This window comes from Phoenix dactylifera, chromosome 1 (assembly GCF_009389715.1).
Source record: "Phoenix dactylifera cultivar Barhee BC4 chromosome 1, palm_55x_up_171113_PBpolish2nd_filt_p, whole genome shotgun sequence".
Lineage (NCBI taxonomy): Eukaryota > Viridiplantae > Streptophyta > Magnoliopsida > Arecales > Arecaceae > Phoenix > Phoenix dactylifera.
In genome coordinates, this window is record NC_052392.1 from 2,428,543 (window position 1) to 2,445,696 (window position 17,154).

Genomic DNA, 17,154 nt, shown 5'->3' on the forward strand with positions numbered 1-17,154 from the left:
CTTCATCCATTGGACAAGCCCCAATGGTTAGAATTCAAAAACTAGCCGTTACTCACTGTTGGAAGGTCAAAAAGTACTTCTGCAGAACTAGCCGTTATGCTTCTGCTCGTGCTTGGGTCGACTCAATTTTTACTGGGGTCGACCCAACTTTCACTTGGGTCGACTCAACCTTTTCTTGGGTCGACCCTCTCAGAACCACAGAACCTTGCATTTCAGCCTTCCTTCACTTGGGTCGACTCAACATCTTTTTGGGTCGACTTAAGGTTCAGTTGGGTCGACTCAACTTCCACTTGGGTCGACCCTCTCAGGGTTTCCAGAGAACCTATTTTTGAATGTTATTGCCTTTGGGTCGACCCTCTCAGTGTTTGGGTCGACTCAAGTTTGGGTCGACTCAACTTCCTCTTGGGTCGACCCTCTCAGGGTTTCCAGAGAATTATTTTCTTGAGGCTTGAGAGGCTTGAGGTTTGGGTCGACTCATTCTTTACTTGGGTCGACCCAACTACTGTTCATCCGTGCCATTTTTGCAGAAGTGTGCCAGATGCTTTCTTGATGTGCCGGGGTCGACCCAATCAATCTTGGGGTCGACTCAATTCACACTTTGCTGCAACTTAAGGTTAGATTCATCCATATAAACAATGAAATGCATCTTTATCTTATTATACGAATGTACTGAGAGTAACAGACTTATAAATGATGTATCGAATTAACTTGTAACATACTCTTGATTATTGTATTAATCATCAAAATACCACTATCATCCTCACCCTCTAACTATCAAGTTGGGGCCCTAGCCACCAAGCCCCGGAGGTCTAGAGCGTTTACTCTTGACCTCCCAGAGCCACTTTAGACCTTCCTGTCCGCTTTCACCTCCGCTGCTATCGATAGAGCCAGGACTCTTTCAGCCAGGGCCTCCCTAAAGGCTTGCCGAATGAGGCCCTCGTCCTACCTCCGCTTTTCTGGAATGAAGCGATCATAGACTCTACGCCCTGCCAGACACCCCGAATCAAAAAATGTGGGCCAACCACTCAGCGGCATCTCAGCCATCCAACTGTCCTCGAGAATATCAATCACTTGTCTGTCTCCAATCTCCCACTTGATCGCAACGAGGATAGAAGGGCCTCGAGCACAAATCTCTCTCTAGATAAACGAGCTATAGCGTCCGATGTGGACGGTGGATGCCTCAACTGGAGTCTTGTACTTGGCCCTCATCAAAGAACTCCAAAGGCGGTTGCTGGGGGAATTTCGTCGAACGGGTGCTTGCTTGGTGCTATGGCCGAACCGGGAGCTAGGACGTCGTTGTCGACGTCGTCGGCGCCGGGGCAGGGGACGGCCGAAGCTCCGAGGAACGATGCCGCGAGGAGTCCGGTCAGACCCCGGTCGTGGGCGGAGGTGGCTAAAGGAGCTCCGGGGCAATCATCGGCGTGGACCAATCATCGCATTTCTCCCCGCGAGTTGGAGGTGTTGCAGGAGAGGTTCTCGGAGGCGGTCGAGATTCCGGAAGAGGAACTGGAGGAGATGCGGTCGGAGTGGCACAGCTCCACGGTTCTGGTAAGGAGCATGGGGAGGTTCATTCCGGCGGACTGGGTGGCGAAGGAGGTCCGACGGGTGGGAAAGCTAGACTACGACGTCGGCTGCTTCTCGTTGGTGGATGGAGTCATCGCCATAAGGTTTGCCAACGAAGACGACCGGGAGGCTGCAATGGCGAACGGCCCTTGGATGGTGGCCGGTCAACTGCACGCCATGGAGAGATGGCGTCCCAACTTTGTTCCGGGCACTGAGGGCGTCGGGCGGGTGGTAGTCTGGATCAGGCTACCGGGGCTGCCGCTCGACTATTGGAAGAAGGAGACGATATTCCGAATCGCGGCGCAGGCGGGGAATCCTCTGGCGTTGGATGAATGCACGGAGAAGAGGCGTCGTTTCGGCTTTGCGAGGGTGAAGGTGGTGGTGGATGCGGCGGCTCCGCTCAAGCCGGGGACGATGGTGCTAGGGAGATCTGCGGGCAGAGAGACTAAGTTCTGGCAGGGTTTCGTTTATGAAAACCTGCCAGCTCCATGTCCCAAATGTGGGCGGCTAGGGCACCCAGCGGCGGCTTGTGGTTTCTCTTCCTCGGCGGCGGCGGGTGTGGACCCGATGATGGAGGCTTCCGGATCTGAAGGGGGTGCTAGGGGAAAGCCGTCCGAGGATGTCCCGGTTAGTATGAGGGAGGACGGTAAGCGATCTGGGGCGGAAGGCCTCTATGGACCTTGGCTAGTGACGAACCGCATTGGTCCGTCCTTGAGGGCTTCTCGGAAGAAGGAGGCGTCGGGCAGCGGTGCGAGGAAGAAGCCGGTCAGCTCCCCTCCGAGCCCTGGATCGAAAGGAGATACTCAGGCAACGGCGGCTTCTCCAGTGGACCTGGATGGTTGGCAGAAACCGTCTAAGGTGGCCCGCCGGAGAACGCCGGAGAAGGACGTCTCGGTGGCGAGCGCGGGCGGGACGATGGGGGAGACGAGTCAACTCGGTCTGCCATCCGAGGTGGAAACCGAGTCAGGGGCTGGGTCTGACTCAAGCCGGTCCGTTCTGGGCCGGAGTGAGGTGAGGCCCAGTCCGAGTGATGGGCTGCGCCGTGGTGGGCCGGGCCTGAGCCCGCTGAAGCGATCCAGGAGCATGACCGGATTGCCTACGGTGGAGGGCTCGGTTGATGGACAGTTGAAGCCGAAAGGAGGGAGGATGCCTTCACTTGCGAAGGGCGGTCGTCCGGTTCTTCGTCGGCGGAGCAAGAGCTCGCCACCGCCCCTCGCGCCGGCGCACGGGCGACCTCCGGTCGTGCCAGGTGGAGGCTGTTCACGGCAAGGGGTGGAGGAATCCCACGGACGGCGGCTGTTCCGAGCTCTATCGGAGGCGACGGGACTGCCGGAGCAAGTTCCGGCGGCGACACTCGGGCTGTGTTCGACGGAGGCGACGGGGAGGTGGTCCGATGTGGATGGTGGTCTCGGCGCTGGTCGGGGAAAGCAGGTCAATTCTTCATCCCCTGTCTCTACTCCGTGCCATTTGGCACGGTTGAACAGTCCCAGCTCCTCAATTCTTAGCAAGGGGAAGGGGAAGTTGGTTGAAATGATGGAAGGGATTAAGCCGGATGTCTGTGAGAAGGAGTTTGGTGAATCTGGGGTTGGTGGCACGGTTTCCATGGGCACTGTGGATTCTATGGCACACGGGAACAGTGGTGGGCAGCATCAGCAAGTTCTTATCCAATTGATGGCTGTGGCGAAGGGAGCGAGTAGGGAATCTCAAGGTGTTGAAGAGGGTATGGTTGTGGACACAGGTGGCAGCAACAGCTCGGGGGATGCGGGCTGTGCGGTCTCATCCGGTGATTTATGAAGATCCTTTTGTGGAATTGTCGTGGTGCGGGGAAACCATCCTTTGCCCCGGCTTTTCGCAGGATGGTGCAGCTGCACAATCCGGATATTTGTGTATTATTTGAGACCCGGCTTTCGGGAGGCAGTCTACAGAAGGCCAGAAGGGCGATTCCGAGATCTTGGGGGTTCTATGCTGTAGAATCCCAAGGCTTGTCAGGAGGCATTATTGTTACTTGGGGACAAGGACGGTGTCGATTGGATTGTTTCAATGTCTGCAATCAGGAGGTGATTATGGTGATCACAGAGAACAACCGCAGCCCTTGGGTATTGTCAGCGGTATATGCGAGCACTGATTATAGGGTGAGGAGGACTCTGTGGGAGGAGGTTTCACAGATGATTAGCCAGGGCTATCCTATGATGGTGGCAGGTGACTTCAATTGCATTGTTGATCCCCAGGATAAGATGGGGGGTAAACCTTTCTCCCATGAAAGGAAGATTAAGGAGTTTCAGGACTTTCTTATATCTAATGGTCTGATAGATTTGGGATTCACGGGCCCTAGGTACACATGGTGCAATAATCAGCAGGGACAGGCACGTGTGTGGGAGAGACTAGACAGAGCATATGCAACAGCTGGGTGGATCCAGAGTTTTCCTGATCATCATGTTAGACATTTGCCGAGGATAGCTTCGGATCACAGTCCACTGTTGGTTTGCACTGAGGTACACATCCCTGTTCGACCCCCCTTCAGATTTGAGAAGTTCTGGCTATGCTACCCACGGTCCTGGGATATGGTGCGGGAGGCATGGAGTACCCCAGTGAGGGGTGATGCTATGTATCGGGTGTCCAGGAGGTTGGAGTTGACTAGGAGGCGGCTGCGTAGGTGGAACCGTGAGGAGGTGGGGAACATTTTCAGGAGAACAGAGGAGGAGGAGGCGGCTATCGACAGATTACAGCATCAGGAGGTACAGAGGGGAGGGTTATCGGCGGAGGAGATGGGGGAGCTCAGATCGCATTTGGCCTTGCATGATTCCCTTCTCAGGCAGCAGGATACATTATGGAGACAGAAGTCCAGGGTCCAGAGATCGGAACACTAGATTTTTTCATCAGGCGACAGTGATCAGAAGGAATCAGAACAGGATCAGAGTCATCAGGAGTGAGGATGGGCAGCTGTCGGAGGACCCGGACACGATCCGGAGGATTATGGAGAGTTTCTTTAGAGTGAGGTGGACGGAGCCGTTGGGTGGGGGGAGTCGAGTGGAGATGCCGATGCCTACTGTGAGGGTGTCGGAGGAGGAGACAGAGGCACTGATTAGACCGGTATCAGAGGAGGAGATCAGGGCGGCAGTGTGGTCCCTCGAGGGGGAGAAGGCACCAGGGCCAGATGGTTTTCCACCATTGTTTTTCCGTAGGTACTGGATGGTAGTGGGATAGGATGTGACGGCGGCCATACAGCAGTTCTTTTCCACAGCTGTGATGTCACCGGACTGGCAGAGGACCTTCGTCACCTTGATTCCGAAGCAGCAGGATGCTACTGAGCCGGGTCACTTTCGACCGATCAGCTTATGTTCTACTTTGTATAAGATAACGGCGAAGATTCTTGCTGTCAGGATGAGGGACTTACTCCCGAGATTGATTAGTGTGGAGCAAGGTGCTTTCATAGGTGGTCGGAGTATCTCTGACAATGTATTGATTGCTCAGGAGTTCATGTATGATCTGGGGAGGGCCCCGATGAGGAGGAGCTTGATGGGGGTCAAGCTTGATATGGAGAGGGCCTATGATAGGATGCGGTGGGACTTTGTCCACCAGTCTCTGCATGTGTTTGGCTTTCCGGAGATTTGGATTCAGTGGGTTATGGGTTGTGTCAGGGCTCCTTCTTTTGCCATCTTGGTGAATGGCACACCCTCCCGCTTCTTTGTGTCGTCAGGAGGTTTGCGACAGGGGTGCCCGCTTTCTCCCCTATTGTTTATTATCTGTGCGGATGCCTTATCCAGATTCTTGCATCAGGCTGTATCTTCTCAGGAGTTGGATGTTTATAGACCGGCAGTGGATGCTCCCTCGATCTCTCACCTGCTGTTTGCGGATGATCTTTTGCTACTGGTCCGGTCGACACGACAGGATGCCCGAGTGCTGGGTAGGGTTCTACGGGACTACTGTGCTATATCAGGTCAACGGGTTAACTTATCGAAATCGGCAGTCTGCTTCAGCCCGTTGACCAGACTTGAGGAGAAGAACTCTATCATGGAGATTTTGGGGGTGACAGAGCAGGATGGCTTATTGAGGTATCTGGGGGTTCCGCTGTCTGGTCGGAGGCTACGCGGCAGGGACTGTACTTTCTTGGAGGCTAGCATTCGGCAGAGGGTGGAGGGTTGGCAGAGGCACTCACTGTCCATGATGGGGAGGATCACGCTGGTTCGGTCAGTCCTTTCCTCGATCCCTACCTATCTACTTTCTACTTCATTCATCCCGGTGGCGGTGCTGAGGACCATTGAGCAGCTTCTCAGGAGTTTTATATGGGGGAGGCAGGATGGTAGAGATGGCATTCATTTGCTGGCATGGGGGGTGGTGTGTCAATCGACAAGGAGGGGTGGTTTAGGGGTGCAGTCTTTGTTGGTGAGGCGGGAGGCTTTAGCGGCGCGATATGTCGCTAGATTTGTTATGGAGCCCGATTGCATGTGGTCCTCGTTGTTGAGGGCTAAGTATGGAGCTTTGATTCCTGGAGGGAGAGCAGCCCGTCACCACTCTCCAGTGTGGAGGGAGATGTGTGCCAGAGCGGGGGCGGTACTGTCGGAGATCAGATGGGCTGTTGGCGACGGACGCTCGATTGATGTGCTGGAGGACTGTTGGGTGACTGCTCAGCCGATTAGCCGCTTGCCCACTATGGTGGACTCCGGACGCTTAGCCGGACGCAGGGTCAACGATTTGATATTCCCGGATGAGAGCAGATGGAGGGAGGGGTTGGTCCGTGAGGTGTTTGGGGAGCAGCTGGCAGAGATGATCTTGGCTATTCCGGTGCCTTCCAGAGGGGAGTCTGATAGGTTGATTTGGGTACCGTCGGGGCGGTCACAGGTGCGGGCTCGGGATCTTATGGTACTTTTCAGTGGGGAGCCAGTCAGGCAGATTGAGGGGGGATGGATTTGGAGGATGCGTATCCATCCGCGGGTGGCACTTTTTATCTGGAAGGTGGCCTGGGGTTGCCTACCTACCAGATGTGTGCTAGTCAGGAGGGGAGTGCGGATTCCCCAGTTTTGTGTGTTGTGCACTGATGTCGTGGAGACTATTGAGCACGTCCTCCTGCAGTGTCCCAGGGCTAGGGAGATATGGACGAGGTCACCTGTTCCTCTTCCCAGTTCTGTGGAGTCGGCTCAGGATCTGTTACAGCTGCTGCAGGCTTCCATGCGGAGCCCTAGGCTCGCCCAGGTGGGTATTCTTAGAGCATATCTGGCCTACCATATATGGTTGGATCGGAATGCACGTTTGTTTGAGGGTAGGAGGCTCACGACGAGGATGGTGGTGGACAGAGCTGTACTTCAGGCTGGGGAGGTTTCTTCCAGCCTCGACTTGTGTCCTCCCGGGACGGCCAGGGACATCTGGGGTACTCATTGTGCTGTTATAGCGCCCAGGTTTGTGCTTGCTTCTTGGGTGCCCCCACCCTCCGGCTATCTCAAGGTGAGTTTTGATGGTAGTGTTGCATTAGAGGGCAGGTCCGGCGGGGTTGGGTTTGTCATCAGAGATCATTTTGGATGGCTGGTAGTGGCGGGTGGCCGATATACGCCTGGACTCACAGTAGTGGGAGCTGAGTTACGGGCAGCTTGGGAGGGTGTGTCCTATGCGAGGCGGGTGCTTGGCGCTAGGCGGGTGCACCTCGAGGGGGATTCCTCTATTGTGATCGACTGGATTCAGGGTGCGGACAGATATGGAGATGGACATCCTCTCATCAGGGAGACCCGCAGGTTGGCCCTAGAGATGGACGACTTCGAGGCAGTACATGTGTTCCGGGAGGCGAACAGTGTGGCAGACTGGGTCGCCTCTTACGTTGCACGTCACTCAGGGGACTTTTGTTGGACTTCCACGGCAGGGCTCCCGCCCCCATTGTATTTTTTGCTTTCTTCTGATATGGCAAGGTGTACTCACGTTAGAGTAATATGAAGTTGCCGTTTCCACCAAAAAAAAAAAAAAAAAAAAAAAAAAAGAACTCCAAAGGCTGTCAAGCTCAAGGAGGAACCTGGGCGCAAGTATGGTAGCAAGAACCTCCCACTGCTCTAACAATAAGTGAACCCCAAACCACCCCACTAGTCGGCTGACAGATCACGTCCCAGGCTAGCAAATGAACACCTCTTCCTTCCTCTCGATGGCTCTAGATGAAGCTTCTAAATAGCTGCTCCATTGCCCTTAGTGGTGCAAGGGGCACAATGGTGTTGGAGAGGAGATATATCGAGATCAAATTGAGGACCGACCGCATCAAGGTAACTCTACCCATCATGGACAGGGAGCTTTTTTGCCACCTGTCCAATCTGTGCCTAATGCCCTGCTCTCAGGAGGCACACTCTCCCCAGCAAAATCAACGCTCAGTAATCGGCACCCCAAGATACACCAAGGTGCCCTCCTACTCTCCTAGCCCCAGGATCTCCATGATGAAAGACTTCACCTTTGGCTTGCTCTTGGAGCTGAAACAAATAGGCGACTTGGCCAAGTTGACCTGCTTCTCAGATGCTGCACAATACTCCATAAGAATCCTCTAGATCGCCTGCGCCGAACATCTCGTCGCACGGGCCAGCAGCATGCAGTCATCAACAAAGAGAAAGTGTGAGATCTGAGTCGATCTTGATGCTGGGCTATACGCCTCCATCATCTAAGTCTCCATGGCATACCAGAGCACTCTCGATAGTGCATCCATACAGATAATAAATAGTAGTGGCGAGAGTGGGCACCCCTATCTTAAGGATGGGGGAGCCATTCACAAGGATGGCGAAAGACGAGGGCTCGATGCAGCCCAAGATCCATTTGATCCACACCGAATAAAAACCGAAGGACTCTAGAGAGTGGACCACAAAGTTCTATCTTATCCTGTCATAAGCTCTATCCACGTCCAGCTTGACTCCCGTCAGACTCCTTCCCTCGGGGCTTGTTGGAGGTCGACCATAAACTCGTAGGCAATCATCATGTTGTCGAAGATGCAGTGCCCCCCAACAAAGGCCCCTTGCTTAGGGCTAATGATTCTGGGTAGGATACCCCTCAGCCTGTGCACCAGAAACTTTCCAATGACCTTATACAGAGTATTACAAAGACTAATCAGACGAAAATGGCTCGTCTCCGTAGGACCCTGTCTCTTCAAGATCAGAGTGATGAATGTCTGCTTTCAGTCTCGAGGCATCTTGGAGGTAGTGAAGAGCTGCAAAACTGCCGCCGTCACATCCTGCCTAATTATGTGCCAATACCTTCTAAAGAAGATAGGGAGAAAACCATCCGGCCCCAGGGCTTTATCCTCACCTAGGGACTAGAGAACCTCCTAGACTTCCAATGCTCTGACCAAGGCTTCATTCTCCTCCTTCGAAACTCTCACCACAGGTGCCAGCTCACTCGCTACTCCTTCATCACCCTTCTAATCTGTCCACCTGGATCTAAAGAACTATTCTAGTATCCTCCTAATGGCGTCCGAATCCTCTATCACTTGACCGCTAGCATCTCTAATGCTGCTGATTCTGTTTCTTTGTTTTTAGATGATGGTTGACTCGCGGAAGAATCTAGTGTTCCAATCCTCCTCCACAATCCACTGTATCTTAAATTTTTACCTCCACAGTACCTCCTGCTGCCTGAGAAGAGAGTGGTGTCTGGCCAGCTGCATCCTGAGCTCTCTCTGCTCTCCCTCGGTCAGCGCCCCCCCCCCCACCGCGTTCTTCATAAACCTTTTGTCTCCTCCACCCTCCTAAAAATATTGGTCACCTCCTCCCGGCTCTACCTACGCAGCCTATGCCTGGGCATAGCTAACTTGCAAGTCAATCTATGCATAGGATCACCCCGCAGAGGCAGCTTCTAGACCTCCCGAATGACATCCCATGACCGACGATAGGAGAGCCAAATCTTTTCAAAACGAAAAGGACTATGATGCAGAGTAAGGGTTGAGGTACTCACCAAGATTGGACAGTGGTCCGACACAATCCGAAATAGGTGACTCACCCAAAAATTTGGGTAGCACTAAACCCAACTAGTCGTGGCAAAGGCCCACACTAGGTGAATTGCGGTCCAAAGAAGCCAAGGTCGACCAGCCCACACCATAGGAGAAAGTCTTGGAACTCCCTGACTTCAGCTTTGTTGGAGAGGGCCTTCTCCCACGTTCTCCTCAGGGTTGTCAATGCAGTTGAAATCCCCAACAACCAAGGATGGGTACCCCTGCTAGATCAAATTTGTTACCTCACCCCACAACACCCTCCTTTTCCTGTAGTCCGTGCTAGCATAGACAGCAGACAGGACCCACGGTGTTTTGCATCCTTCAGAAATGACCAATGTGACATGCTGGTTGCAATTGTGGAAGGATCAAGGTTACAGGAGCCCACTCTTCACGTTAGGATTATACCACCAGATAACCTTTGGGACTCCAAAGCATAGAACCCCCAGGATCTGGGAATGACCTGCCTCGCACATTGGAGACTATCCTTGGACAGGCGGGTCTCGAACAACACACATACCTTAGGATCACGCAATTGGACCAGTCTTCTAAAGGCTGGGCTGAAAGAAGGTTTTCTAGCTCTCCGACAATTCCAAAGTAAGATCTTCATTCAGAGTGGGTGGCAAGGGGGTGTTGCACCTTGTCCTCCGGCCCCAACCCCTCCACAGCCTTCATCACGCCCTCTAGGGCCCAAGCTCTTGGTTGGCCCCTGTAGGGCCCACTATGGCACCTAAACCGCCTGTTCATAAGTAGGCCCGCTTGGGCCTATTTCGGCTCGAGGAGGAACAGGGTCCCCACACACAGCCATAGGTCCCTACAACGAGCACCCGCCTTCCAGGGTCCCCCCGATGGCTGGCTTCGGCTAGGCTGATGCGCACCGGTTCTCCGCAGCAGCCGACTCCCCCAGTTCGAGACCGAGTCCGATCACACCCTCTGGGGGAGGAGCCCCCTCGGTGTCCGTCCCAAATTTTCTTGACTGTGGCTGAGGAGGGAGGTCGGCCTTCTCGCCTTGCTTGACGTCCACGCCACTAGTCGCCTCTCCCCTCACTTCTCGTGGTCCACCCCCTGGGTTACCGCCGAGGGGCTTTGGCTCCAAAGACGAGGCCGATCGTCCCTGAGTGCCCTTGCCCGCTCTCCCGGCCTGGAGGATGCGGGCCTCTATGGGCTCAACCTTGATACCACTAGCCCACAAGCTCGTCATTCCTTCGGTGGGCTTTTGGCCCGCTTCCATGGGCCCCAACCCGCAATAGCATCCGCCATAACCTCGTTAACCCACCTTAGCTCGGCTTGCTCCAATGCTTGGTCGCCCGTGGTCCAGCTTGCGATGGCCTCTCCACTCAGCTGACTTGGACTGGACTTCGAGTTTGGATGGGCCTGAAAACCCTCCACAGATGACCTCGACCCACCGACTGAAAACCCTTTCTCCAGCAAGCTCCTCCGAGCCACTTTCTTCGACTTCTACCAGCCGTCAGAATCCGGCGGTGACTCGGGGGAACTTGGTTGATTCCTCAAGGAACTTGGCTCCGACTGGGAGGAGGCCGGCCCTAAGGTTGACTAGGGGGAGGGGACCGCCTCCTTCCTCAACTTCGCCTTGACGTTGACCATCCTTGGCTGGCGGATATGGTTGGTGGCTAGCTAGGGGCCATGCACCGCCCGTCACCCTCGTCCGGTTGCGCCAATTCTCCAATCGGTGCCTCCTTTACCGTTGGCTAGCAGGGGGGGACAAATCTGCTTCCTCCCTTGCCTTCGGCATGAGGGTGGGCTGCTAGCAACTACTCTCCAAGTGGCCGATCTGAGTGCAGGAGAAGCAGAAGGCTGACAAGTTTTCGTACACAAACACCTGCCAAAACCACTGCTCCTCCCCTTGGATGAAAATCTATGCCTTTAAAGGGTCGAGCGTGCTGATCTTGACCTTCACCCGGGCGTATCCCAACTTTCTGAGTTGGGTGGTGCAGTCGTCGATGGGCAGCGGCCGGTTGGCTGGCCGCTGCCGCAATGTCCAAGATGGACTCCGGCTCCCAGTATTCTAGAGGCAAGCATGACAACCGGATCCAGACCATTGTCCGGGTGATCGTGTTGACCCCTGTCATAAAATCGGCCTTCCACTCTTCTATGGCTAGCAGCTAGCCCACCACCAGCCATGGCCCGTTCCGGAGAGCGGCATCCCGATCCTTCCGACACCAGAAGCGGATGGTAGGAAGCTCCACTGCCATTGGGAAGACATCACTTCGTACTCCAACTTCCCCTTGGCCCGTAACTCTCGGGCCACCTAGTCCGCCGGCACCCTCTGCCCCAAGCTCCGGATCACCACTGTCATCATCGCCCAGGCGCTCCGGGCCCTCTTCACATGCTCCGACGGTAGCTCCAGCACCTCGGTGAAGTGGCGCTGGAGCACCTCGAGTTCCTCCTTCGAGATGCGACGGCTGGTCCAAACCGGCAGCAGAGGAGGAGCCTGCGCCACGTTCGACCACAAAGGGGTGGTCTCGGCCACTCTCGGCACCGGCCTTGCCCCGCTACCAAGCGGCCTCTTGCCCGCCCGCTCATTGCGACCCTCGTCGGCCTCTTCTTTAGCCCTCGCTTCCATCCTGCTCACCATCGCCGATGATTAGAAGCTATTCAATGAAACACTCCACTCAATGCACGAAGATTGAAGCAACAATGGTTAGTTCGCACAAGGCATATAACTCCAATACTTGAGAATCCATCTTCTCTTCAGAATAGAGAAAACCCTAACCCTAACCCTAATCCACTATGGTTGAACTTTCTATTGCACGAGCCTTTTCTAGAGTTCAGTAAAATAGACTAGTTGCAGTAAAATTGCATGCAACTCCTTGGCTATGTTTGTCCCTACCGACTCACCGGTCTGCATTAAAATGAGAACTAGTCCCGTCAGTGACAGTGCCAAGACTGGTTCATTTTTTTTGCGGGGTTAAACTTACTTTTAGGTCAAAAAATGGACCTCAAACTATTTTGAAGTCCAGTACCAAACTACCTGGCTAAGGGTTGAACTAGTCTCGGCCCACCAGATGGCGAGGTCGGTTCATTTTTTATCACAGGGAAAAATTACAAATAACCTCCTTCTTTTAACTTAAATTGCAGATAAGTATAGTAACCAAGCAACAGCTAGAAAAGTTAAACTAGTTCCGGCAATCAGGTTGACGGGACTGGTTTTGCAAGGATTAAATTACAAAGCATCTCTAAGTGCACATAAATTATTGTTTGGTCCACCAATCAAACCAGATATTGTAAAGTCGAGCCAGTACCCAAAAAGTAATCGCTAGGCCTACCTTATCACTGAAACCCCCTAAATTGACTACGAATTACTTTTAAGTAAGATAATAAACTTACATCTAGAGTCCTCAATATCTTACTCTCCGAATACTATTTTAAGGACCTCTTCCCTTTTGTTTATTGTTTAAAGAAGCAATAGAACAAAGAGGTCTTACGTCAGGAGAAAAAAAAATGACTCCAGAAGTCCTGAATTAGAAATATTCATCTTCACATAGAAAACGAACCTTGTGAGGTTCGAAGCCCAAATAGATGAAATATTCTTCTCTATATATATCGCACCAATAGGAGAAGAGAATCTCCAATCCTCTCTCTAGAATATTCAGTCAACATCAAGAAAAGCAGCTTCTCCACGTTATCATCGAGGAAAGGAGGCTGTTTGAAGTCTTTGTCATATTCGAATCGGAATCCAAGTGGCTACGCTCTTAGTGTTAGGATTCTAGCTAATTTGATACGCTTTAAAATTACATAAATAAATGGGATACTTGGTCTTTGAATTAGTATATGATGTAACGGGTATCTCGGAATCATACTATTTCTTGTCACAAATCGTATTGTTTTAATATAATGGAGTAGGTGAGATACATGGTGTTGAGTGTTGATGCTTTTTGCCTCATTTGTGTGGTCTTGGCCACATGGAATTGGGATCAATAAGCCTGGATATAATTAGTGAATGATGCATCTAGTGTTGTTTAACTGTACTAGTTTTGACCCAGCCAGGGGCGTTCGGATACTGGTAGTTATCAATTGGGGTTATCTTATTCCCTTTGGCTTCATGTTTGTGATGTGAGACAAATAGAAAAACAAGTTCTATAATTTATGATGTTGCATAAGATGAGATATTTTTTCCTACATACAGCAGTTTGTGTATCATTGTGTTTTTTATGTGAGGACTTATGGTTTGAAGGTGATAACAAGAGCAATCTCACCCACAAAAATTTGTATGTAAATACAGAAAGGGAAAAGTTCTTTGCTGTGCTGAAAGGAAGCTCTCTTGATTTCTATTCATAGTTCCTCAGTGTTCTCCTTCAATCCAATTTAAATATGGGTTTCGAAATTTAATCCTTTTGTTCTTTCTTTTCTTGTTATTTTTTTTATATAGTTTCCTACTGAAGACAGTTAAGGAAGTTGGCTATGGAGGATACTGATGAGAGTGGGAATGTTCCTTCTAGCTGGAGTTGGGAAGACAATAAGTTGTTTGAGTTAGCGCTGGCGGCGGTCGATGAAGGAAATCCTGATAGGTGGGAGGCAGTTGCATCCATTATTGGAGGCAGGAAGAGTGCAGAGGAGGTGAAGAGGCATTATGAGGTCCTTGTAGAGGATTTGGATATCATTGAATCTGGTAGATTGGATCATGCAGTCAGTGCAGTGCTCAATGACACACAAGATGCCTGTTGGACAGATGAAGACCAAGAGTAAGTTACTTCAAGGGAAAAAAAAGGAAAGAAACTGAGCATTAATTTAGTTGCTGTATTTTTTGTCAAATTCAAAGCTTAAGCATGTTTGCATGATTTGTTGGCTGGTTTTTCTTATTTCATCTAAATAAATCAAAAGAACTTCGATTCTGCTCTGCAGTATCCTGGCCACCATAATATGCCCTTTTTAGTTATTCCTCTTTACATATACTTTTCCACCTTTCATTTTGTGTTAATCCACTTTCTGACAATCATAACTGAAACTACCTTTCAAGCTATAATTTGCTTGGTTGTCTTGATGACGATCCAAGCGATTTCAAGACGAAGATCACGAATTATTCTTTTTTGCTTTTCGTATGCCCTTTGCCCTTTTTTGACTATGTCATGCATCTAATCAGGCTTCCAACAAAACAAAATTTTCTCTTATGGAATTCAAGATTCATGCACTGAACAATTTTTATGTTGGATGGTACATATGCGCATAAGTTATTCTTGCTGTCAACACTTTGTCGCTGCCTTGCTACTTTGGACCTCGTTCTCTTAACCTATGCCCCAGAATGTATCTAACAGAATATCTGCCTTAAATATAGGTTAAATACTTGAATTGGAAGTTTTCTGCTTTTCATGTTCTCAGCCACTCATAAGCTTGATGCTTCTTTATTGCTAGAGCATCGCATAACAATTTCATACTTCGGATTTTCACGAATCTGGGAAAAGCTTGTAGTAACATTTGTAGTACTTCTTATTAGGAAAGGTGCAAAAACAAAAATTTATCGTCATAGTCTGCATGGTGTTGCTTCAGTTATAACATCTCTCTTTGTTATCCCCTGTATTGTTCTTGTTCTCCCCCAAGAATAATTCTCTATGCACTACCTCTGATTGCAATTCTTCTAAGAGTACCTGATAGTTCTTCACTTAATATGTCCTATAGGAACTGCCCTTCCTTTCATGTAAGGCTGGGATTATGAAGAGGTACCCTCCTAGCATGTGCTAACTGCTGCTCTATATCCTTTATTCTGCTATGCATCTTTAACAAGCCATTTTCATTTGTGGCAGCTCCTTATTCCATCTAGATATATGTTTATTCTTTATAAGTTCTGTCATACATCTTCTCTTGAGCATTATTTTCTCACTAGATCCTTGATGAAGTTATCCAAAATGGTACGAATTGATCTTACATTATCTATTGCTTAGCCTTCGCCGACTGCTTTCTCGTTTCTCGAGAATGACAACGTCAGTTGACTCAGTTCTCTATGTTCTTCTTCCATTCATAACCTTTACTTCATCCTTATCATGATTTTCCACTTTAATTTGCTTTGCTTCATAATTCAGTCATGGGCAGGCTCATATCCTATTCTGAACTTGAAATAATATGTAATTGCCATGTAACATCTACATGATTCACCTCTTTGTTTGTCATGAAAAAAAGCTCTATATCCAATGATGCTATCAACAGTGTACTAAATTCTAGTTTGATCAGCAAAGACTCATTCTATTTCTCAAATAATTCTATTCTTTTCCTTATGTGTGACTCACTATCCTAAACCCCCAGGTTTGTCAGCCTTGTGAGCCATTTCTAAGATGTGCTTTCAAAAATATCTTTGTCAAGATTTACTCACAGTTTTATGAGCAAGCGTATAACATGTATTCTTGTCATGTAGAAGCATCCTCTGTATGCTGTTCCTGTTTCTTCAAATACTTCTCAGTTTCTGTGTTAAGACAAACTGTTTTTAGAGGCGCATGGCAATGGCAGTATGAGCATTCGTGGCCCTGAAAAATTTTCTCAATGACCTCAGCGTGAGGTTTCCTCATCTAATGCCTGCCTATATCCCATTCATTCCTTCATGTGAGACTAGTTTGTGTTTCTCATCGAACTTGTTTCACACTTGACATTCTTATGTGTTACGAAACCATGTCTACATATGCACTTCACCTGTCAAACTGAAATCTTTTCTGTCCAAAGAAAAGAGAACTTTTTTGTCCATATTTTGTAAAAATCATTGTAGTTTTTTGGACTTCTATGTTTTCAAAACAAGTTCATCATCAGTGTCCTTTTAATAAATCACGGTAGCCTCTATAAAGTGTCTCATGCAACCTATGTATGAACTCATAATGCTTGTTTCACCAAGACCACTAATTAGGACGGATGTCAAGTAAAATATTATTTTTTTTTAATTTGTTATATTTATCAGGATATATATTCCACTTATTTATCCATATAAGTTAAGAAACTAGACATTTATCGTTCGAGGAGACCCACACTATCTCCTGTTTTTTCTTAAAGATAAAAGAGAGAGGAGAAAACTCTTTTCCCCTCCCATTTGATAATGTGCGTAAGTGGACAATCAGAGAAGGTAGTATTTATTATATAAAAGCAGATTAAATAATACCTATTGCTTATTAAATTAAGATCTGCACCCAAAAAAATCTAATGCCAATCAAACACATCTTAACATTTGTTTCTCAAAAATCTATGATGATCCTAAGTTCCTATTGAATGTTGCATCATCTTCTCTTATTTCGACAGTCTTCCTCAACTATCAGGCTGATATATCACTGGTTTTTTCCTGCAGGATGCTTGCTCAACTGAATATAAAATGATCAACTGCAGCCACAAACTCAACTTTGCTGCTCTTCCGAATTGCAAAAGCCGATCACTGATTTACTGTATACAAGTAATTTTGCTCAAAGCTCAAGCTTGGCACTTCATTCATTACATATCCTTGACACTTGTTTAGGCAACACTGATATACTGACATGTAAGTTGTGAAATTCATCCATCAGGTTGAGGTGGATTCCAATATCAAAGTATAAATAAATGTACACATCTAAAAGTTAAACCACGCATTGTTTAATACTTGTTTCAGTTTTCGATGATGAAGATCCCTTCCAACTGGTGCCTGAAATGTTTACAGTGCTTGCCAAAACCCAGCAGCAATAGAACTATCCAAC

General features: G+C 49.5%; 1 protein-coding gene across 2 annotated transcripts; it reads left to right on the plus strand.

Moving 5' to 3' along the window:
- The first annotated feature begins 13,567 nt into the window (after window positions 1-13,567).
- On the plus strand, window positions 13,568-17,079 carry LOC113463461 (protein RADIALIS-like 3). Of its 2 annotated transcripts, XM_039123806.1 has the most exons (3): window positions 13,568-13,728; window positions 13,890-14,202; window positions 16,776-17,079. In XM_039123806.1, the coding sequence occupies exons 2-3, from the start codon at window positions 13,922-13,924 to the stop codon at window positions 16,801-16,803; spliced, it is 309 nt and encodes a 102-aa protein (XP_038979734.1). In that variant the 5' UTR covers window positions 13,568-13,728; window positions 13,890-13,921; the 3' UTR covers window positions 16,804-17,079. The 2 variants fall into 2 exon arrangements, with proteins under 2 accessions (XP_038979734.1, XP_026664677.1); XM_026808876.2 differs by having other exon boundaries at window positions 13,569-14,202.
- The last annotated feature ends 75 nt before the right edge of the window (window positions 17,080-17,154 follow it).